Source organism: Arvicanthis niloticus, chromosome 6 (assembly GCF_011762505.2).
Source record: "Arvicanthis niloticus isolate mArvNil1 chromosome 6, mArvNil1.pat.X, whole genome shotgun sequence".
NCBI classification, from domain to species: Eukaryota; Metazoa; Chordata; class Mammalia; order Rodentia; family Muridae; genus Arvicanthis; species Arvicanthis niloticus.
In genome coordinates this window covers 68,029,064-68,052,991 of record NC_047663.1, presented here as the reverse complement: position 1 = coordinate 68,052,991, position 23,928 = coordinate 68,029,064, and the positions used below count along the sequence as shown (strand labels likewise).

At 46.7% G+C, this 23,928-nt stretch overlaps 1 protein-coding gene and 1 long non-coding RNA gene across 2 annotated transcripts in view; one reads left to right on the top strand and one right to left on the bottom strand.

Moving 5' to 3' along the window:
- The window catches only part of Fstl4 (follistatin like 4), a 417,547-nt gene that overhangs the window by 381,200 nt on the left and 12,419 nt on the right, over nt 1-23,928 (top strand). The window contains exons 9-14 of the mRNA XM_076936861.1: nt 8,602-8,763; nt 9,089-9,223; nt 10,517-10,543; nt 11,879-11,997; nt 14,045-14,194; nt 21,300-21,407. Coding sequence (XP_076792976.1) covers nt 8,602-8,763; nt 9,089-9,223; nt 10,517-10,543; nt 11,879-11,997; nt 14,045-14,194; nt 21,300-21,407 — 701 coding nt within the window. The remainder of the gene's footprint in view (nt 1-8,601; nt 8,764-9,088; nt 9,224-10,516; nt 10,544-11,878; nt 11,998-14,044; nt 14,195-21,299; nt 21,408-23,928) is intronic.
- Nucleotides 14,204-22,939, bottom strand: LOC143442805 (uncharacterized). Its single transcript, XR_013111301.1, has 3 exons — nt 22,644-22,939; nt 22,027-22,143; nt 14,204-16,375 (listed from the first exon to the last, which is right to left on the bottom strand). It is a non-coding gene; the product is annotated as an uncharacterized LOC143442805 (long non-coding RNA).

The window sequence follows — 23,928 nt, the reverse complement described above, 5'->3', positions numbered from 1 at the left end:
CCTGGTGGTTCTCAGGGGGATCTCTGACTTGCTAAAGAGTCTTCTGAGGAAGGAGGGAACATGGGTAGTCACATTGGCCTACCATTTTCACCATCCACCCTACACTTGAGAGTATGAAAGATGGCCCTGGGCAGCTAGGGTGGAGTTTGGTGCAGCTGTGCTGTTGGAGGTCTGGTTTGGTCCCTTCCAGGTCTGGCAGAAAGTTGCTTTGGAAATATACAGGACTGACAGACTTGGGGAGACTTTGGATTTACCTTTAGCCACATGTAGTCAGAGTTGGTAGACATTAATGATCAAGCTAGAGGCTGCTTGCAGGACCTCCAGTACATTCAGTATACAGATGGGAAAATGAAGGCCCAGAGAAAATTACCCCACCCAAATACAGGTCGCTTCCCACTAGAGCCACACTGCTCTTAAGCTGTTTGGTAGCAGAGATCCCATATACAGACGGGGCTACCACTAACTTCTGGGATCCCCCCCATTTCTGTGGCTGCATAAAGGAACCCTTCCAGAAAGCTATACTGCCCCACACAAATTATTAGTATAACTTACCCATAGCCCGGGCTTCCAGAGATGAGGCCCAAATGCTGACATGATTTATAACTTCCTGCAAAGTTCCTGCATTGCTTTCATGGGAAGGAGCGAGAACTTCAGACATCGATGATTAATCCATTAAATTAAAAATACCTTCAACCTCCCCACAGTTCAGACAAGTAGTGATTCATCCCCAAAACACAATAATCATCTTCAAATCTGCTTATTACTCCAGCTTGGTACTTTCGTGACTTCTTATTTAAGAACATGTTTATGCTGCCTAAACCTTGCCAATGAGAGACTTTTCCCAAAGAAAATGGCCCACATTTGTATCCGTAACACAAAGTTACGGATACAAATGGAGTGTGGGTAGGCTTGTGGGTGTGGGTGTATACCCATACCATGTGGCATGTGGAGGCCAGAGGTCAACTTCAGGGATATTCCTGAGGAGCCACCCATCTTATTATTTTTGAGACAGAGTATCTCACTAGCTGGAGCTCACCAAGTAGCCTAGGCAGGCTTGCTGGCTTGCTGGCTGGCTGGCTGACTGGCCGGCCATCCAGAGAACCCAGGGACCACCTCCCTTCCTCCTCCTCCTGGCTTACTGGGATTACAAGCATGTACCTCCACAGCCTGCCTTTCTATGCAGGTTCTGTGGTTGGAATTCAGGTCTTTGTGTTTGTGTTAGAGGTAAGGCACTCTACCAACTGAGCTGTGTCCTCAGCCCCTCATGTTTTCAGATGAAGGCTTTACAAGTGTCAAAGAAAGTATCTTTATCTGGTGTAGCTTAGTTTCACAATCTTTTTCAGTGTGCAGAAGATGAAGGGCGGGGGCTAGGAGTTGGGATGTGCATGACCTAAGACATGAGCAGTTGTGTCCTTACCATGCTACTGGAAGCTGGCATCTTTGGTTTGCTCTGAAAAGACCCCATATGGGTGCTTTACAGCCTAGGGTCCTCCTCAGGACCTGCCTGTTCTGGTACTCTTCAGGGCTAGGCCAAGTATGGCCAAGGCTTGTGACTGCAGGGATCAGGGCTGGGTAGGTGCAGGCCAGCTGCTCACTCAGAGCCTAGGCCTCACCCATGGGAGAACTGTTTGGTTTTATAGGCAGGCACTGAGGGCCCACCCAACTGAACTGTGATTTTTTTTTTTTTTTATTCCTCACGCTAGTTTTATCCTTGGCAAAGCTGCCTGGTGCCAAACTTTGCCTTCCATGTTGCAACTCAGGATAGAATGGGAGCTGAGAAGACCAAGGGGCCTCTCATCCTGCCTCTACCCAGTTGCCCAGGATGGCCCATGCCCACAGGGTACACACACACATACACACACTGCTGATAGATGACCTCACTATGCTCTGTCACTCCACTCTACCCCAACTACTCTGGAGCAACACCGAGGAGAACTGACCCACTGGCTCATGAAGGATCATGGCAATTTTCTCATGATCACAAGTACCCGGAATGCAGCTCATAGCCATGTCTTGTATTCCATACACAGGTGCACCGTAGTCCAGCCAGCCTGTCTCTGAGCCTCGTCGGCTACACGTGCCTCCCCCTCATCCCAGCTTCACCAAGTCCTCAGTTTCCCAGAGTTGCCCTCTTGACTTCCTGGCATGAACTTGTTCTATTTACTGAGAAATTCTCTTATCCCCATCCACTTACTTACGATACATCTCCCAGCCATTCATTCAACAAGTCAGCATGTTGTGGCATGCCACACCCCCGAGGGGGCGTGGCTGTGGGCAAAGTGCTAAGGAAGAAGCTTCTTAAAGAACAGAAGGAATAAGGAGAATCAAAGGAAACATACATAATTCCATAGGATGGCAGGAGATGGAGAGGAGAGTATTGATGAAAGGGGGTGGGGAGGTCATAGGTGACCCCAAATGTTCTGGCAAGGGAAGTCTGCCCTTTACTGAAACAAGGGGAAGCCAGTTGGGGGAAGACAGATCATGAACTCACTAAGCCACGACCAATGTGTGGTGTCTACCGACAGACCCCCTGTGGACTTGGGTACAGATGGACATCTCAGTTTGCTCTAAGGGCAAGGTCTGAACTGGAGGGATGCATTTCAGATGTGTCAGGAGACAGGTGTCAAGTTCGTGGATGGGTTGGGCCACCGGAGGGTAGAGACCTACGTTCAGAGCAGGGCTGTGAGGGAAAGCCAGCTGAGCTGATGGGAGGCCAGTGGGAACGAGGAGGGATGTGCAGGGTCAGGTGGAGACAGCAACTTACAAAGATCACTCAGCTGCCTGGTGCAGTCAGACAGGCTAGGGTAACGATTAGGGCTGCTGAGGTCAGGCCAGCACAGGGAAGCCACTGTGACCCAGAAAAGAGCAGTTCCCACTAGATAGCTGGGTCCATGTGGCCAGAACTGGCTTAGGAGAGACTAAGGGATAAAGTAGGAGAAAAGGGTTGGGGGGGGAAGCCAAGACGAAGAGCAGCCTGTTCGGGGGGGTGCTTTAGAGTCACTTTAGTCTCTTTAGGAGAGAATGAACAAATTGTATGAGCTGAAGGGAGAAAAGTCTCTGGAAGTAGGAGCAGGTGAGGAGCAAGTGGTGTTGTCCTGGAAGACGAAGGGCTTGGACTACACAGAGCAAACAGGACAGCAGCGAAACCCAGCATTGTTGTGCGAATGAAAAATAAAAAGACTTGGTCAAAGGTACAGCACTTGCTGAGCGTGTGTGAAGCTTTAGGTTCTATCACACATACAGTGAATGGATGGATGGATGGATGGATGGATGGATGGATGGATGGATGGATGGGTGGGTGGGTGGATGGGTGGGTGGGTGGGTTGATGGATGGATGAATGGGTGGGTGGATGGATGGATGGGTGGATGAATGGATGGATGGATAGATGGATGGATGGATAGATGGATGGATGGATGGATGGATGGATGGATGGATGGATGGATGGAAGGAATGAAGAGGAAAGGGGCTGCCCTTAGGAAACTACAATAGAAGCAGTGTCCTCAGGAGAAAGCCAGGTTTCCAGGGGAGGGAGACAGACAGGTAAAGGAGCTTCAGTGGGGAGGGGCCCAGCAGGACAACATGACATGGTGTCATTACAGAGGAACAAGGGCAAGAGAAGAGCCTGATGAGCCTCACCAGGTCTGAGGTCTGAGGCAAGCTGGGGAGGAAGGGGCACTAGATGTGGGGCAACATGTCCCCTCTTCAGTTCTCAGGTTCTCCTCAAGGAGAGTTGTGTCCTTAAGGAGACCTTCAGATGGGCAGAGGCTGTGTGTGTGTGTCTGTGTGTGTGTGTGTGTGTGTGTGTGTGTGTGTGTCCCTACCCTACCTCCCACTCCCACCCGCATCCCCACCCCCACCTTTGGAGAGTTTAGCTCCTCGAATTTAGGCATGTATTTTGTTGAGTGAATCATCCCACACCCTGAACTTTCGGTCAGGTGTCTTTCTGTTCTAGAACACTATCACATATTTCAGTTTAAATTTAGTCCCAAATTGGCCTGAGAAAGCTCTCATCTCAGAGCAGTGCACACAGGTCCTGGAAGGTGGGGCCAGGGAATGGGGTGAACATTGTGCGTGATCAGATAGATGTTACCTGCTCAAGTGTAAAAAAACGTCTCAGTCTACAGCACATGCCAGTCAGAGTTGAGAGCAGAGACCAAGGCCAGTCTCCAGGGCTGGTACTGGCCACTGTGGGAGTCAGTTCTGTTCCTTGGGCAAGCTTGGCACCAACAAAAAAACATACCACAGATACCTTGAGGTTGAGTCTCTCCTATAGGAGGAAGGGAGAGTAAGGCCTAATGGGCTCTGCTCCCTAGCGCTCCCCCTGGGAGTGACCACACCTACAACTCCTTCAGTCTTTCCCACACAGAAAGCTCCACTACCCAGGGGACTAAGACTCGGACTGCTGTGTGCATCATGCCTGATGCCCGGCTGGACTTTCATAGATGTCAGCTGGCCAATATTGAATTGACAGAGCCTTGTAAAATCAATCAAGGTATTTAGTCAGATGCTAGGCTTAGAGAAGAGGAGCCCCTTCTCCCCCACCCCCATTCAGTATTGCAATTGCTCCGTGATATCTTGGTTTAGCAAAATGACAAGGAACAATGTCAGTTCTCAGTTCTCTCGGCCATGCGCTGAATTTTTTTTCCCTTTCTAGATAAACTCAGTATTATTTTTGTCAAGCCCCAACAGATCCATTTTAATTGGAATTAGATATAGTCTGTGGGTTAATTTGTCAGATCTTGTTTGTGACAATGGAAATTCTTCCTAATCAATGGTTTTCTCTCATTATTACCTTTTCTCATGCTGTTGCTAAGATTTTTACAGTTCTCATCACTTGGGTCCAGGCTGTTGTCTGTCTGGCCTATTCTGCTCTATTACTTGGGATGTTTGGTGCTAGCTCTGTATTGTCGTGTGATCTTAACCATCTTTTTTGGCTTGTGGCCTGGAGTATAGCTATGGAATAATCATTTTTCTCTATTACATGGTTGCAGTCTTGAATGTCCCTCTGACAGACTGGAGAGATGGCTCAGCAGTTAAAAGTACTTGCCTAAGGACCAAGGTTCTAGAACCCACAGCAGGTGGCTCACAACCTCCTGGAACTCCAATTCCAAGGGAACTGACACCCACTTCTGGTGTCTGAGGGTACTACATGTACATGGTGCAGGTACAGACAAGCAGACACATACAGACATTTACATGAATATGAATTTAAATCTTTTTATTTTGAAATGTTTCCCATGAGTGTTTTGAAAATTTGGTCCTCAGTTTTGGGGTGTTATTTTGAAGGCTGGTAAGCCCTTAGGAGGTGAGGCTTGGATAGTGGAAGTAGGTCGCTCTATGTAAGGCTGTGAAGTCAATACTCCCTTCAACCAACCACATTCTCTGCTGCCTGGTTGGTCACAATATGAAGAGACTCAGTTGTACCAGAAAGAGAGCCCCTCCCATTACTATGCCTTCCCCACCATGGTGAGCTGAGAGTTCTTCAGCTGTCTCTGCTGGGTGTTTGGTCACAGGGATAAACACAACATCATTCTTTAAAGTCTCCACCTGCACATCTTATCTTCCTTGACCACACCCCTGGAGCATCAGAGTCAATGTTGCTTCCTGTAATTTCTCCTTTTTTATTTTCCTGAAAGGAATGGTGTTGGTCCTTCTTTATATGGACATATTATTCATTTTGTTCCTATTTTACTGGGGCTCGCATAGTCACATGCCAAGAAAAGGAATTAAAGTCTTTTTCAAAGGCTTTTTCGGTGTCTAGTAAGAAAATCAGATATTTCTTTTTGTCCACCTCTGACTTTGGATTCATTATAGATATCACAATAGACACTGAAACATACTTAGAGTCTGCTATTATATTTTATGTGTGTCTGAATATCTGTATGTTCTTATGAGTGCACACATCCCTTGGCACATGAGTAGAGGTCAGAGATGGTTGTTCCTCATACCCCACCTTGCTTGAGGCAGGCCTCTTGTTCACTGATGGAGCTCATGAGCGTCTGGGGATTCTCCTGTCCCTACCCCACATCTTGCTTCAGGAGAGATGGGATTAGAGATACATGCTGCTGAGTCCAGCTTTCTACATGGATTCTTGGGATCTAAACCCAGGTCCTCATACTTGCACAGCAAATACTTTGTCCACTGAGCCATCTCTCTAGCCCAGTGTGTTCTTGAAATGCCTGCTAGACGTTAGCAACTGTATTTATGATCCTGATTTACATAGAATTGTGGTGGTTTGAATGAAAACAGCACCGATAGGCTCAGGTATTTCATTACTTCATCCAGGTTGGTGGAACTGTTTGGGAAGAATAAAAAAGTATGGCCTTGTTGGAAGAGGTCTGTCACTAGAGGGATGGGCTTTGAGATTTCAAAAGCCTATGTCATCCCCAGTTAGCTCTCTTCCTGCCCACTTCCAACTCCTGTGTAAGATGTAAGTTATGAACTACCCCTCCAAGCCCACGCCCGTCTGCCTTGCTGCCATGCCCCACCATGACCATAGACCCAACCTCTGAACTATAAGACATTTCTTTGTTCTGTAAGTTACCTCGGTCATGGTTCTCATCCCAGCAATAGAAAAGTAACTAAGCCAAGGACAGAGTGAGACAGTCACAGTCACTGAGTGAGACAGTTACTCATTTATATCTCAGAGCCAGCTCTATAGCCCCAAAGGTTCCTTTTAAGTGAACCATTTCATTGAGGTCTTTGTTTTTATTACCCATAACTTAATATAGCATTCTCATGCTCTCAAGCCCCTTAGTATTCTTGTCTCTTGTTTTCAATTGACCAAACTTGCTGTTCTTATGGCGAGGCAGCCCAAAGACTTATTCATCGCTCTCTTGGCTTTCCAGTTGAGTTCTCCAGTCCACTTCTACCTCTATGGTCTCTTCTGCTTCCTGTAGGTTTGCTCTGTGGTTGTCAGGCAGGCTGCTATGAATAGGTGAAGATCTTGCAAGAGCCTAAGCTCACTAATGCCCAGGTCCTGGGTAGTCTTCAACTAGAACCCGGTTTTGTTCTAGAACCTTCTCAAACCACACATCACCATCAGTGCTCTGAGCCTCTATAGCCTCCTTACTCAAATTCTGTGCCTCTTGGACACCATTTCTCCCTCTGCCCAATATAATATGTGAGGAAGGTTCATCCTTTCCCATATGAACCAAGTGAGTCGAAGAAAAGCTTACATCTGTGTTCTTAAAAGCAATCCCCGCCCACATCTCAACTGCTCCCACTCATCTCCTTCATCCTTAATGGTTGATCCGGGACAGAATCATCCTTGATGCTGCTATAGCCTGGGACTCTATCCCCAGAACTTCGAGCAAAGAGAGCCAGGGAGAGAGATGGCAGAGGCATCTTGCTCTTGGGATTCTCTGATCTTAACTTGAATTTCCCCACTTCCTTCCCAAAGGTCAGCCAGGGCAACTCGAGCTGGAACTCGAGTTGGGTTGTTAAAAGTATCTATGCAACTGCAGATCCACTGCTCCTAATGGCTCTAGAATCTCGCTTTTGTCCTCTGTCCCCTGAGCATGGACCACCAGAGTGCTACCTTACTTAGACTCCAACATCGGTGCCATTGTCTCCTCCTACATAAGTATCACGTACTCTCTGCTAGCCCCGAGAAGATTCTCATCTCAGATACCAGGATTCCTCCTTGTAATAGACAAAGGAACTGCCAGATAGTGCTAAGAAAACATAGTTATCCACTTCAAGAGGAATCCATCCTCCCACCAAAAAAAAAGAAGTGTGATTTGTTTAAAACTCGTTTGTTTACATACACTCTCAAATCCTGTTTTACAGTATATAGAATAAAATGTATTAATAAACATAAGCCCTCATAAATGTGAGAAATGATGGTGTTTTTACTTCCAGGGACAGGAGGGAAGATTTCCCCCTCCCCACCTCCCAAAATCTCCACTTCTCCAAGAATCCATGTAAGAGGCAGTGCACTGCAGAATGTGCCAGTCTTGCCTACCTGTGTTCATCTAGCCAGTGGGTCAGGTCATATACCCAAGCTGAAACTTAACCACCAGGGGGCAGAGCTGAGTCACTCCCCAGCCAAGAAGAACACACCCCTCTTTCATGCAGGTTCCAGAGCTTAGGGAGTGAAGGAATAAAAATGACCCACTGGAAAATCGATGGGCTTCCCCAGAGCTGTGATGTAATTAGCAGCCCTGCCAGTCAGTGCCCATAAGTGCTTCGTGAAGCATTTCCTGAAAGAAATTAAGGCCCTGTCCAATGGCTTTCCGATAACAGGAATAATACATCTGAATTTCATTCATTCGGAGATTAATTCCAGCCGCTGGTTGCTCTTTACATCCTGCAGCTGAACAGCGTTAAATAGTTGGATGTCTTTCTGATCATATTTAGAACAAGGGTGGAAGCCATGAATTACAGGGTACAACACGGGTTGTGTTTATTACTAGTAGTTCATTTTATAGCTTTTTTCCTTGGCGCTTGGATTGTCAAAGATGATCACTGTAAACTGGTCCCGAGGCCTCCAAAGTCACCTCTCGGGTTCACCCTCTGGATCTAAGGTCTCAGGAGTTGACTATAGGTCCAAGACTAGGTGTGGATTTGTTCTTACCAACACTGATTCTCACCCACAGTGCCACCAGTCATCCGTGTCTATCCAGAGACCCAGGCCCAAGAACCTGGGGTGGCGGCCAGCCTTCGATGCCATGCTGAGGGCATTCCCCTGCCCAGAATCATATGGCTGAAAAATGGCATGGATGTCTCAACCCAGATGTCCAAACAGCTCTCCCTCTTGGGTAAGAATCCCAGGACAGGAAGTGAGAGGCAAGACCATGGCTGAGTCTGGGATGTTAATAGGAAACAGGGATCCCCTGTTAACTGGCATACATAGGTTTCATGGGCATCTAAGAGGCCATTAGCCAGATTCCAGGTCACCCTCTATTTCAGCAGTGCCACCCTATCCTGGGTCCAGTCCCAAGAATGTTGGCTGCCTTCAGCTATACCCTATAACTATATGTTTTTAGCTCAAGGCTCTTCAGAGATCCTGAGAAGGTGGTTGGGAGGGCACATGAAAGGATGCTCCCCCTGAGAGTGCCACCCTGTGCACTCTCCCCTCTACAGCCAATGGAAGTGAACTCCACATTGGCAGCGTTCGCTACGAAGACACCGGGGCATATACCTGCATTGCCAAGAATGAAGTGGGTGTGGATGAAGATATCTCCTCCCTCTTCATTGAGGACTCCGCTAGGAAGACTCGTGAGTACCCCATTGGCTCTGAGGTCCTCACTGAGCTATACAGCAGTGTTAGGGGGACAGGGGGAATGCACTAACTCCCCAGGGCCACGGTCAGCAACTGGGAGCCTCTAAAGGCTAGGATAAATCTCTTTGTACACAAAGCTAGGTACAGATGGTGGTCTTCTCAAGCAACCTACACAGCTCTGGAAACACAGATGATAGAAGTCTCTGATCAGGACAGAGAGGCCAGGACTACAAGGAAACCAAATACCCCAGCTCTGGCCCTGCCTCCTACGTGATGTATGACTGGAAACTCATACATCCAGGTGCTCCAGGTGGCCTAGAAGCTTGAAGGTGCAGACAGCCGTCCCCTCTCAGTAGTTATACTTCCTTTGATCTGAAATTACAGAAATGAACCCTTTACAGGTCTTAAATAACTTTAAGATTTTTTTTTCGACGTGTACCTCGGTGTGCCGGCTCACACACAGGCCAGGCCGGAAGAGGGGCTCAAATCTCCTGAAGCTGGAGTTGGAGGTAGTTATGAATTGTCTGTTATGGGATGCTGGGAATTGAACTCTGGTCCCCTGGAGGAGCAGCATATGCTCTTAATTGGTGGGACATTTCTCCAGGCCCTTAAATAACTTTTTCATCACAGCATATTGTAATTATTCTATTGTATTCATGGTATATGTGCATACACAGAAACAAGCATGAAAGGGGTTTAGAACTCTCCATGGTATGGGGGGCTACCAGATGCATATACAACTGGGAGGAGAGTGGCCCCTCCTCTGGGAATCATCACCCACCTCATAGGCTAAGCATCCTATTCCTTATAACCACTGCCTTCCCAGGTGGTCCTACAGTGGACATCATGGCCACTCATCATCAGTCCCTCTCGCTCAGTCAGACTCAAGCTAAGCTCTGATCATTGAATAGGAGAGAGTGTGTTCTTCCTTGGAGAGTCTTAACTGAAATCAGCTTTCCTGGAAGACGGAAACTCGGGGAGAGAGGCTGCTCATTCGCATTCATCATTGCCCATAGAATCGGGGAGGCTGCTAGAATCCTAGGACTCCAGTTTAAAGATTCATTTAGAAAGAGAAAGCATTCTGAGACCTAGAAGTGTCCACATGGGTCCAGCACTATGAGCTGATATTGTTGCTGGACCAATGAGTGATCCAGATTCTTCGAGCGACAAGTGGATTCTAGAATGTTCCTTAACGGAATGAATGAATCACAGCCGTGAAGGTTTGACACTGTCCTTTTCTCTTTCTCTCCTGGCTATCATGTTGCTGATCTAATTCTCGGCTGCTACAGTGGCAAACATCTTGTGGCGGGAAGAAGGTACTGAGTGTGACTGTCCTGTGTCATGCCTGTAGTCACATGTGTTCTCGGTTCCCCAAGCTTCCCTGAGCCACCAGCTTTGCAGAGCCTATGTACCAAGGAGAGAGGGGACTCAGTCAAACTCACATGGCACGCCCATGCACAGATCCAGCTTAGGCTCCTGAGCTTTGGGCACTGAGCCTGACACAGTACATGTAAGTCCCACAGCAGAGTTGCTAGCTGTAACCCTTCGTGCGTTCTCTGCTCCCCAGCTTTGGTGCCTCAACTGCCAAGTACATTCAACTCGTGCCCTATATGTTTTAAGCAGTGGTATACTATTAGGCCTCTGCATGCTGTTAGGGTACTGCAGAGGGACTCGAGTTTGTGCAGCAGAGACTTGTAAGGAAACGCAAGTCTACTGGGGTTGCTGTGTACTGTAGGGACCAAAGGCACACTGAAGCCACCTTAGACTATAGGGCTGGTAGGTATATATGCATATGAAACACTGAACCAATCCCATCTTACCTCAGCAGTTAAATGCTTTGCCTTTCTCTGCTGATACTCAAGTCCTAGAGAGGCCAGAATACAGAAGCCAAGAGGTTGTATCCATAGGCCCCAGGGCACCCTCACATCTTAATAGGAGAGAGACCAGACAACAGCAGCAAAGGAAGCTGGGAACCCTTTGGAAACCGGTAGTAGAAGCTAGATTTCAACAGTCTTCTAGAGGGCGGATCAGAAGGCTGTGTCTCCTGTGAGGTTGACTGTGTGTTGATTGAGTATTGACTCTCACTTTCCCATACTGACTGAGCTCTGTGCTGCACTCAGCTGGAAACGTAGCTGCATGCACAAACCCTGTGTGGGCTCCATTAAGATGTCAATCTTGTGTTGACTTTTCTGGTGATTGGCTTTCAAAGAAGCCCAGGGAGGCTGTGCCCAGAGTGGCTGTTTCAGCCCAAAGTTTGTAAGGCAGATCATTCATGACAGAGGTATTTTGGCATGGTGCCTCAGACACTGAGATTGCTGGGGGGAGAGGGGGCTGCACTGAGCCATATGCATATATAGCTAGCCCCATATGATTCTCCAAGGGACAACTAGGATTGGCCATTGAGAGCAATGCCGTGTGCTCCCCAGCCTGGGCATCTTTGAGGAACTGGGTTCCATCAGCAGGAACCTGTCTGCCTAAGCAGGAGATACAGGGTACTGCAGAGCTGGTGACAGGTTATGTTGGTTCCCAGCCTTGGGAACTGTCTACCCCTCCCCACCAGGAAATGACGTTACACCTCTACAAATCTGCTGTGCCTTGTGTGGCCCTACCACACAAGGAGCTCATGACTAAGCTGTGTTTACTCCTCCCAGGCCTCAGTGTGGGAAACATGTTCTATGTCTTCTCCAACGATGGCATCGTTGTCATCCATCCTGTGGACTGTGAGGTCCAGAGACGCTTGAAACCTACAGAGAAGATCTTCATGAGTTATGTGAGTTTTTGTGGCTGAGGCAGCTTCTGTGTTGTGCATGGCCAGAGAATCTAGAGGTCATGCTCCACATGTATGCATGTGTGTGAGAGTCTGGGTTCCTTCAGTTCTGGTCATTATATGTAGGTGTGGTTCTAAGCTAAGGAAGGAGCAAGAGGCAGAGAATTCTAGCTCTCCATGCTTCATCCAGCAGCTGTGACGGCCAGGGTGCTGCCTATGCCCTGAACTACTCGATGCCTGACCCTACCTGCCCTTGGGGGTTAGAGGTGAGGTAGTACAGAGTCAATGACAGTCTCCAGGGGCAGGTGAGAAATACCAAAGCAAGCTCATCTGAACGCTGCTGCAAGCTCCTTTGATACCCTCCATCTACACCCCATTGGTCCCAAGAAAGCACCTCTTCTAAACAGCAGTTCCTGATTGGCTGGCATCATCTGCATCAGCAATCCTTAGTCTCTCCGGCAGTCTTCAACTAGGTCCTCCAGCAGGAGATGCCTTTGTGGCTGCATAGCCACATGGCGTTTACATAGAGGTGGCCCCTCTATTCCTGCTCCTCCAGGGTACATTGGATTCCTAGCCTCCAGAACTTCATAGTCAAATAATAGAGACTGCAAGGTGAACAGACAGCATCTAGACAGGTGTTCTTGTGGTGACCCTTTGGCATGGACACACATGAATGAATGCCCAGAATTACAAAGGTGCTACAAATGAGACATAAAGCCAAGTGTCAAGTGACAGGTGACAAGGAGGGGGCAGCAGAAGAGATAACCACTGGGGGAAGGCTCAGGGTACCCTCCCTGCTCCCATTCCCCTGGGTTTCTACTCTGTTTTCTGAGGTTCCCTCAGGCTGCCACCCCCAAGAAGTCCTACCCTGAACCTGTTAGGCATGGGGTCATGGTCCTGCTTGCCAGGTAGCATCTTGTGATGCCAAGTAGCAAATGCTCTAAAGAGAAAGAGTCCAGCAGTGGGAGGCAGAGCATGTGGCCCCTCCGGCTGTACCCCACAGGAAAAGTCCTTGTCATGTCGATGTGGCTTAGCTTGGCTTGGTTGCTGGCAGCTGGCTTGGGTTGGTGGTTGCTGTGGCTGGGAATGCAGAGAGTTCTTCGAGAGATTAAATGGGTGGCTCTGTAGGTAAAGGCCTCCATTACTCCCCACAGCAGATCCCAATGAAAGAGAAACAGTCCATGGTTTTAAGGTGTTTACTGTCATGGAGGAAAGTGGATGAGAAACTGTACCCCCTTTTCTCAGGGCGGGCCTGAGGTTAAATACCTTTTGCAAGGAGGAGGGCCTGGGAGGGAAAGCTTAATTGGCTAAGCGCTTCTGGCCTTTAGATACCTTATTAATACAGAGATCTGTCCTGGTGACTGAAAGACACAAATCTATGGAGGGCTGCGGCCTCGTGTCAGGAGCCCAGAGTCTGGGGGTGTGATGAAGCACATGCAGTCCCTCAGGGCTATCTTGGGTCACAGGGCTTCCAGCCTGTGCTCAACCAGAAACCAGGCTGCCTTTTATGGTCTTACGGGCAGGCAGACTGTGACATTCATTGCCAGCTAGCCTAACCTACTTGGTGAACTCTAGGCCACTGAAAACCCATCTCAAAAATAGTAATAGAAAACTAATAAGGTAGCCAGCCCAGGGGGGATGACATGGCCTCCACCGCCACAGGCATGTGCAAACGTGCACACATATGAACACACATGAATTCGGGAGTACCAAGTGTGCAGACAGTACCTAAAGCCATAGGTTTCCATGAGACCAACAAGGAAATAGACTTTGGAGAAGAAATCCAGGAATGAGCCCAGGGCTATTCCACATAGAAAGATTTGCAAACTGAGAACACAGTGATGGAGTGTTGACCTTGGTGAGGAAGACAAAGGTCAAGTGAGAAGTTGGTGGCGTGGCAGGGCCTGCATGCTGTTCAGTATGTATGAATTCCAAGGAGTTTGGGGGGGGGGGGGGCTGGGAAGGAATCCAAGAGGGTCAATGGCTAGAGAGCCCAGGAATGCTGAAGTGGGGTAGGAGAACAGATACATGACTGGCTGTCTCCTTACAGGAAGAAATCTGCCCTCATGCGGAAGGAGATGCTACCCAGCCATGCCAATGGGCCTCTGCAATCAATGTTAGGAACCGGTACATCTACGTGGCCCAGCCAGCACTGAACAGAGTCCTTGTGGTTGATGTCCAAGCCCAGAAGGTCTTGCAGGTAATAGCTCTTGGGAGAAGTGGGAAAGACTTGAAATCCTGAGGAAACACCTCTTTTGTGCACACTCCCCAGCTCCTATAAAAAATGCTTAGCTAAGGGAAAGACTTGTGTGCAGCTGCCTATCAGGTATATATTACCATGTGCCCAGCACATTACACATGCCCAGAAACCAGCCATGAATGAGTGCACTGGAGGCCCCAGCATGGACTCTAGTCAGGGACACAGGACACAAAGCCAAGTTTCCGGGCGCTGTAAAGAGAGAGAGCTGGAAAGCCAGGGTTGATGCGCCCACGGAGCTGTAAGACTGCTTGAAATTGACTCTCCCTCTGGAGCTGAACAGAAGCTGAGACCTGAATGCCTCCTAAGACACAGAGGGTGGAAGCAGCATATAGTGACGAGGGGGAGAGGTGAAGGCAGCGAGCTTAGGCCTCCAGAGGGCCCTGGAGGCCAGTGAGGCTGTAGAATAAAGTCAAGGGGAAAGACAAAACCACCAAAAGGTTTTTGAGCATCAGTTAACTCAGATGCTGCCTTACAAATAGCAACAGAGATGGAGCAGGGATGCGGTGGAATTTGTTTCAGGCACAAGATGGTGGCAGCTTCAGAGGACCGTGATGAGAAGTTAGTGGATTCATTTGTTTTTAGTTATGTGTATGTGCACGTGAGCATCAGAGCCCACGTAGCTGGACTTACAGGCAGTTGTAAGCCACCTGATCCAGGTACTAGGAACCTAGCTTTGGTCTTTGGGAAAAGCAGTAAGCACTCTTTAACCACTGAGCCATCTATCCAGCCCTCCTAAATCTATTTCTGGCAGGCTGAATGTAAGGTTTGAGAGGAAAAGAGAGGAAGCACATGGTTCACTTCTTGGTTAGCTTGAGCATAGAATGGTTATATCGTCTATCATCAATGGCGGGTTAAATTATGGCCCCAAAGACATTCTATGCCAGAAAACTGAATGTTACCTTATGCAGCAAAAGGGACAGTGTAGGTATGGCTGAGGATTTTTCAAGTCAGGAGATCCTAGAAGATCTAGATGGACCCTGACTGCAGTCACAGTATTCTTGTAAGAGAGAGGCGGAGGATAATTTGACCACAAATGAAATCAGGGGTGCGAGGATTAAAGATGCTTCATTTCCAGGCTGAGTGTAGATGGGAAGGAGATTAAATTTGAAATGCTGTCAGATATTTAGGTAGACATGTCAAGTAAACAAATTTGAAGTCGAAGGAAAGACGGAGGCTGGAGCTGTCTACTTGAGTGTCATCACCCCCTGGCCTGATTAAATCTAGAAAACTAGCTGAGATATCCCAGGGTATACAGACAGTCAAGAGGGAAACAATGTAGGCTTAAGGCTGTCCCACATCTAAAGATCAAGAAGCAGAGAGACAGACAGCCAAGAAAGACATCTGAGGAGGAGTGGGCTGAGAGGTAGGAAGAAAACCTGGGGCAGTGGTACTCCAACAAGCAGAAATAGTCTCAAGAGGTGCTTTCCATGTTAGGACATCTTGAGAACTGGCCCCTGGATTTCCTCTTACTGCACTGTAGACTACCTTAGTTACAATTGCTAGGATGACAATAATCAAGGCCACTCTGGGGAAGGGGACTCAAGTCAGAATAACAGGGGAGAGTATGTGGTAGGGACATAGGCAACTGCATGGACTGGTCTCAGTGCAAAACTATGAGAATAGAAATGAGAAAGGGGGTACCAAAGGAATGTTTTCAAGGACACGTTACCCCAGATTATGTATGCAAATGCTAACGGCAGCAACTGTTTCCACACTCCTCCCGTGGATCACTAAAGTCAGTGGGCTCCAATGCACACAGGTGGGGACACCAGCTGAAGCCAAAAGAATATTCCTCCACTGGGTGCAGCTAAGCCACACAGGACGTGTGTGTTAGATTACTTTTTTGGATTCTTTTTTCACTGAAGCAAAAGAAAGATTTTCACCAGCTGAAAAAAGTGTGAGATCAGACTGACCGGGCACATGCTCAAGGAAAGCTGGATAATGGGATTGCCCACTGAAGGACTGGGACTAGAAACTTAACCTGCAGCCAGTCAGCAGAGTTGTCTCTGTCCTGCCCTGGGAAACACGGCTGTAAAGAGCAATCGGTATCGCCAGAGTTGTGGTTTTTCCCTGATAGATGCAACAGGTTTTCACTTTGTCGTTTCGTTTTGTAACTGATTCCTGTAATCAGAGAATGCAATAATGAATAATTTTCATCTTTTGAAGTATATACTAAAGCTTATTTTAAAACCGAACTCCTGATCAACTTTGATAAATGTTTTGTGTTTACTTTACGAGAACATGTATTCTGGTATTAGATGCGCTATTTAATATGTGTCAGTTACGTCAGGTTGATTCATTGGGCTGTTCAGATGTCCTTTCTTAGGTGATTTGTTTTGTCAGTGTAGTCTATCAGCTGCTGGGGTGTGTTTCTAAAATCCACTCTGCCTGTGGAGTGATCTGCCTCTCAACGTTCTATCACTTTTACCTTAGAATTCTAGTCTCTTCCTAGAAGAAAGATTCTTTTTTCTTATAAAATATCCCTTTTTCATCTCTGGTAATGCTGTGAACCTGTTTTTTAATAATGCTGCTATCATATTTTAATTAGCATTCTCATTCCATAATTTTCCAACCTTCCTATTCCTTATACTTAAGATGTTCTTTCATAGCATTTACCTAGTTTAATTAGTCTCTTAAAATATTTGGTCCATTCATATTTAGTATAATTGGTATAGTTAAGTGTTTCTACAACCTTACCTTTTATTTAGCCTGTTTATGTTGCTTTTTTTCTCATTTTTGTTTCCTTTTAGCTTTAACAAATATTTGTGTTCTGTTTATTCTCCATTATTTATTGAAGATGTACTTGTGTTGTTATCATCTTAGTAACTACAACACACATCTTTATACTGATACTGTCAATGTAAACTATTAACTTCTATCTTGGCTTCCTTTCTTGCTACTGTGCTAAAAAATACCCTGACAAAAGGACTTATGGGAGAAGGGGTGTGATTCTAGATCCACTGTTGCAAGGAAATCAAGTACAAAACAGCCAGTCACCGTGATAGTTAAGAACAGAGAGCAATGAATTAATAAATGCACCTAGTGCTTAGCTTTCTTTCTCCACTTTTCAAAGGTCCGGAATCCCCTGCCTAGAGACTGGTGCTACCAACAGTGGGTGGGACTTCCCACCTCAGTTAATGCAGCCAAGATAATCTAACATAGACAAGCCCAACTGCCTGTCTCCCTAATGATTCTAACTTATGTCAAATATAAAGTTCAACACTAGCCATCAACTTCACTTCTTCAATAATTACTAACTCCCTTAATCTTCTTCCTGCCTTTTGTATTATTATAGTAATATACAAAATTAATATCTATATCCAGGCAATAACTGATATTTACCCATATATTTATCTTTCTCATCATCTTTATTACTGAGGTATGTGGTAGTTGTTTTGACATCTCACTCCATAAGCCAGGCTAGCCTTGAACTCACAATCCTCCTGCCTCAGCCTTCCAAGTGCTGGAATGAGGTCATTTTTTATTAGTTCTTTTAGTGTTGTTGGAAACAAATCTCTGTTTTGTTGGAAGTGAAAATATTCACTCTTTATTTCTGAATAACTCTAGATGTCAGTTGTCTTCCTTCAGCCTTGTAAGATTCCATCTTTTTCTTGCTTTGTTGCTGGGCCAACTGTATCTTCCCTGCCTCCTCCTCTGCATTCCTCTTTGTTTAGCATTGTAACTGCAGTGTAAGGTTTCCAGAGGCTCTTGAGTTTGTGTCCTGAACATTTAGATAGAAAAATTCTCAGCAATTATGTCTTTAAATACTCTGCCTCCTGGTGCTCAATTCTCTTCCTTAGGACCACCCATCCCTACCCTCACCCCAACCCCCACCCTGTCTTTAAAATGTTTTGCCTTCCCATTATATCATACATGTCTCCTCCTGTTCCAGTTCTGTATGTCCTGCAATGTATCCTTCAGTTTACTAATCCTGCCTTCTCCTGCATCTAATATGGACTTGTCTGATTATTATTCTTACCACCAGATAATTCATTTTTACCTTCAAATTCTCTGTGAAATTCCCAACCTCATGTAAATTCTTAATTGTCTTCTTGTGGCCCTTCCTATTATGATTTTGAATAGAAAAAAAAAAAAGATGTCTGCCTCTTGATATGTCTAGTGTTTATTTTAATCCCAACATTCTACATATTTTTAAGTTGTAAAGTCTTTAAAATAGCTGTCACCCATCAGAAAGATTTGCCCTTTCCTCCACTCGGCAGGAAGAGTAGCAAGTTGATCATTTTAAATTTTCCTGAGGGCTGAGTCTGCTCTGTCCCTTCCCTAATCCTGAGGCTTTTCCCTCCAGCTCTTTTCTCCTGACAGACTTCAGTGGCTCAGCACAGTGAGACTATGGAAAATCCCATTCTGAATTTAATCAACTTTTGGGCTTAGCTTTTCAGCTCCCTCTTTCACAGCACTGAGTAGAAGCATAAAATCTCACAAGAGGGGGGTAAGTAGTAAGGGAAGGCAATGGCTACTGTCTAAATGCCAGGGAAATTTTGCAGTGAAGAGGGCAGATAAATGGGACGCATTCAAGAGGAGGAACACGGGAGAAGGATCTTTATAAAGATTAAGACACTGACGTCCTCAGACGGTAGCTTTGCTATGGGATAGAGAGCTTCAGTTGAAACATGGCAGTGTCGGGTGCCAAAGCCTTTGGTAATTTGGTATTAGTTCCTTGTCTCATTGCTATGACCAGAAGCAACTGAAGAGAAAAAGGTTTATTTTGACTGGCGGTTTGAGGGTCCCAGTCCACCACATCCCCAAGAGTCTCCAGTGTGAAGAGGCTGGTCATACTGTGTCCACCATCAGAAAGGAGAGAGATGACTGCTGGCGCTCAGAGCTTTCTCTTTGCTTTCCCTTCTCAGTCTGTCTGTGGAAGGGAGCTCCCACATTCTTCTCTCCTTAGTTAAACTTCTCTAGGAACACGGGGTCTCAAGCACAGCTCAGGATGTGTCTCCTGGCTGATTGCAAAACCAATCCAGATGAAAGCAAACACTGACCACCACCACAGTGAAAGCAGTAGCCAGGAAGTGGGGAGACACACCAGCCTCATTGGAGGCCAGGAAGTGGGGAGACACACCAGCCTCATCAGAACCTACATCTATCTTGAAAAGTAATTAGAGCCTCTCTCTCCCTGGGACTTCAGTGGATGGGAGCTATCAATTAGAACAAGAAAGTAAAGGGAGACTTTAATGAGTTGAACAAGCAAAATTACAAGTTCAGTTCTGCACATTAATGTGAGGTCCTCAATGACTTATTAGAATTCAGTACCAGGGAAAAATAGATGAAGCCAATGGAGAAGCTCCGGGACATACCAACTCTTGTCGGGAAGAAACGAAGAAAGATGCAGAGAAACAAGGAGGTTAAATGGAGTGTTTCTAAAAGAGAATGGTGACCACATGAATCCTATAATGTTAAGAAGAGGGTCATGAAGTGACCACTGAACTTTTAAGCCAGTCTAGGACTCCTCACTGCAGTCGTGGAAGATGAAAGGGTGGGGGTGGGGCTACATAGAGAGTTGTTTAGCAAAGTTTGGCCCAATGTGGACAGAGATGATCATTTTTTTTAATTTTCTACCTGACTATAAAGAAATTTCAGAAATTATGTTTATGAGGTATAAGTTATGGAGTGGAGGAAAGCCATTGAACCCATGGAGAAAGTGGGGCTTTGGGGCCATGTGGTGGATAGTTTTATGTCATCTGAGAGGCAGGAACCTCAGTTGAGAAAATGTCCCATAAAATGGCCTGTAGGCAAGCATGGAGAGCATTTTCTTAACTGGTGATCAATAGGGAAGGGCCCAACCCACTGTGGGTGGAGCCACCCCTGGGCTGGTGGTCCTGCGTTCTATAAGAAGACAGGCTGATCAAGCCAAAGGGAGCAAGCCAGTTAGCAGCATCCTCCATGGCCTCTGCCTCCAGGTTCCAACCCTGCTTGAGTCCCTATCCTGACTTCCTCCAATGATGGACAGTGATTTGGGAGCATAAACTAAATAAACCTTTTCCTCCCCAAGATGCTTTGGTCAGGTGTTTCATCACAGCAATAGTAACCCGAAGACAGGGCTCATCTATATGGATTTGAAGGCATCAAATTTGGAGGACAGATGGACAAAAAGATGCCAGAGAAGGCAGAGAACCTGTGTAAGCATCTTCACTGAGCATGGGCTTATGAGGAGAGCTGGGGGTTCATAGCCCAGGATCATGATCATCAAGGAACAGTTTTGTAACATAAAACTACACTGTGGGGCTGGAGAGCAGGCTCAGCAGTAAAAGTGCTTGCTGCTCCTGAGTCAGAGCCAAGCTTGGTTCCCACCACCCATATTAGGTGGCTCAACAACCTGAGGGTCCAGCTCCAGGGGAGTCTAGGAAAAAAAGCCCTTTTTTCTGTCCTCCTCAGCACCTACACTCACATACAACATCCATAGAATTTTTAATTTAAACAAAAAACTACACTATAAAAAGGAGGAAACCAGCACTCTTGTGGTAGGAGAAGCTGTGATGGGTAGCAGACTCACAGATGCTTCAATTCAAAAAAATGAGTGCGAGCCTGCTGATGCTGTAGCCTGAAAACTGATGGGTGTGCGACAAAAAGTAAAACAAAGGTAAAAGGTGGATAGCAACAGGTGGTCTCAAAATCTACCTCAGGGTAGAAGTACCAACTTACCAGAAGCCAAGTAGATACTGAGGCACCCAAGACTTCTAGGGAGAATAAAAAGAGACCCCTGGAGCAGGTTCTTGAGTGGAATTAGAAAAACCTGTTTATTCTTCATCCAAGTTGGACCAAGGATACTTTAGGTAAAATATGGGCAAAAAAGTAAGTGCTTCAAAGATACAACTCATTGTGTCCTTTTGTCCTCTGAGGACAAAGCCCATGAGAAGCCTTCTACACTGGGTTTCCAATAAGGATTGCTGGCAAGGGTTCAAGGCCAGCTTCCTAACTCTCCTTGCGGGATGACCACATACACAAAAGTCCATACCATTTTGATGTGACTGTCACATCAGCTGTAACCTCAACAATGACCAACTTGTCACTGTTTCTTTTCAAGTCCATAGGTGTGGACCCTCTGCCAGCTAAGCTGTCCTATGACAAGTCACATGACCAAGTGTGGGTCCTGAGCTGGGGAGACATACACAAGTCCCAACCAAGCCTACAGGTACGTTGAGTGTGTTAAAGCTGATACCCAGCCTATACAGAATTCTGTTGCTGTAAAGTAATTGTCTCATGCTTCCCTGGGTGGCCAGCTATCCAAACTATTTCCACAAAAGCTTGAGAAGAAAGCAGGAAACAGTATTAGTAAGATTTACTTGTAGTCTAAGAATAAACTCTCAGTTGAAAAACTGTCCGAAGCAGATTGGCCAGTAGGCATGTCATTGGATAAATCATCTTGATTCTTGATTGTTAATTGAAGTAGGAGGATCTGGCCCACTCTGGGAGGCACCAACCCCTATACAAGCAGTTCTGGGCTGTGTAAGAAAGCTAGCTAAGCTATACCCAAGCCAGCAAGCAGTGACCTCCAAGGTTCATACTTGGGTTTTCACCCTGACTTCCTCAAAGATGGACTGTGACTTGGAAATGTGATCTGAATAAATCCTTTCCTCCCCTAAGTTGCTTTAAATCAGAGTGTTTTATCACAGCAACAGAAGGAACTAAAAATAGCTTCCAAACAATACTCCCATATTAGATAATTCACAGGGTATCTACAACTGAAAACAATGTAAAATGATCAAATTCTAATGTCATGACAACTCAGTCCCTGCCTAGCCCCACCATACCTGATTCTCCTGAGTTGATAACTCTTGGGGCCAAACAGGATGAGCCTCTGACATGGGACCTTTTCCAGACAGTGAAAGGAAGATAAGATGTTCTTCTTCTTGGAATGAACAAACCATCTAAAGAATAGTGTTAAAAGTCACGAATGTGAACTCTTTCCATTTGTTTTCTGTTGCTATAACAAAATACCTGAAGCTGTATGATTTATAAAGGAAAAGAATTATTTTCTCTCATGGTTTTATCTAAGATCAAGAGGCTCTATCTTGTCAGCTTCTCTTAGGAGACCATAGGCAGGGATACTCCATCCCCTCATAGTGGACACATAGAAAAGGGAAGCAGATGTATGTGGAAGAGACACATGTGCCAACAAGAGAGGAGAAAAGCGCATGCGGCTCCCCTTATAACAATCCATTCTTGTGAGAACTCACCTATCCTATAAGGACTGCATTAATCCCTTCTGGAGAATAGAGATTCATGAATGGAGCTCAAGGCCCCACAAGCTCTCAACACTCTTAACACTGGAGTTATATAAGTCATATGCAATTGGAAAAAAGTGGGGATCTCATGTCCGCCCCACCACAGGGCTAGGACCGCTTGGGGTAAGATTGACAGCACTCACCCCACGCCAGTGCCAGGCAGGTGTCGGGCTGTGAGAAGCTGCTAGGACACCACTATGGGAGTGGGGGAGCGGAGTCTGAGGTCCTGGGGACCAGCTGGAGCTAGCTTGATAGGGGGCAGGGGTTCCAGGCCTGCGGAGAGGTTGAGGACTGTCTGGTTCTCAGGCTCTTGGGCACCCAGGCACCGCTAGAAGCCATGGAAGAGCTGAGAACAAGGTGGGGGCCCATAGGCTGGACTGGCCGTGGCCGAAGAGGAGAGGGGGAGAGAAGGTCCACGGGGACAGTCCTTGGCTTGTCACAGCAGTTGGCTTGGCTTGGCTTAGTTGTAGGCGGCTGGCTTGGGTTGGTGGTCACCCATGGCTGGGAACGCAGAGAGGTCTTCCTCTGGAGATTAGATGGCGGCTCTGTAGATGGAGGCCTTCTCCATTGCTCTCCACAATGGATCCCGATGAAAAAAAAACAGTCCATGGTTTTAAGGCTTTTATTTTCATGGCAGAAAGTAGATGAGAAACCATGCCCTGTTTTCTCAGGGTGGGCCTAAGGTTAAATTAAATACCTTTTGCAGGGAGGAGGGTCTGGGAAGGAAAGCTTAATTGGCTAAGCCCTTCTGGCCTTTAGGTTTCTCATTAATATGGAGATCTGTCTTGAGGCTCCGTGAAGTCACGCCTTCTACCTGTGGAGGGTCTAGTAGGGGCGTTGCCCTTACATGACTGAAAGACACAAATCTATGGAGGCCTCGAGTCAGAATCCTGGAGTCTGGGAATGTGGCTAAACTCCTACCGTCCCTTGTAGGGAACCCTGCGGGGTCACCAGGGTTTCAAACCTACCTGAACCAGAAGTCAGGCTGCCTTTCACCGGCCCACAATGTGCCAACATGAGTTTGGTAGAAACACACTCTATTGAAACTGTCATTCCAGCCAATGAACAGGAACAGCAGCCCACACGCTTGAAAGCACAGAGAAAGCACTTGGACTTAGTGCTTACAGAGTGCTAGGCCACGGACACTAAAGTGACGTGTCCATGACCCCAGTCTGCATAGCTCTGAAGCCCCTTACACTATACCCAGCCTCCTGAGAAGAGGCTGCGCTCTGCTGATGTGTGGGAATCCTCCCTACACCAGCTAGGGAAGCTTGACACTACCTGGCATTGGGTGTGCCTGGCCCTGAATCTCTGTCCCTAAAGATCCACTAACCCCTATGGGGATAAAAAAAAAAAAAAAAAAAAAGTCACAAGATTGTCTCCTCCTCTGTTCTCCTAAAAAGCAATGCACAGAACCATGTGGATACA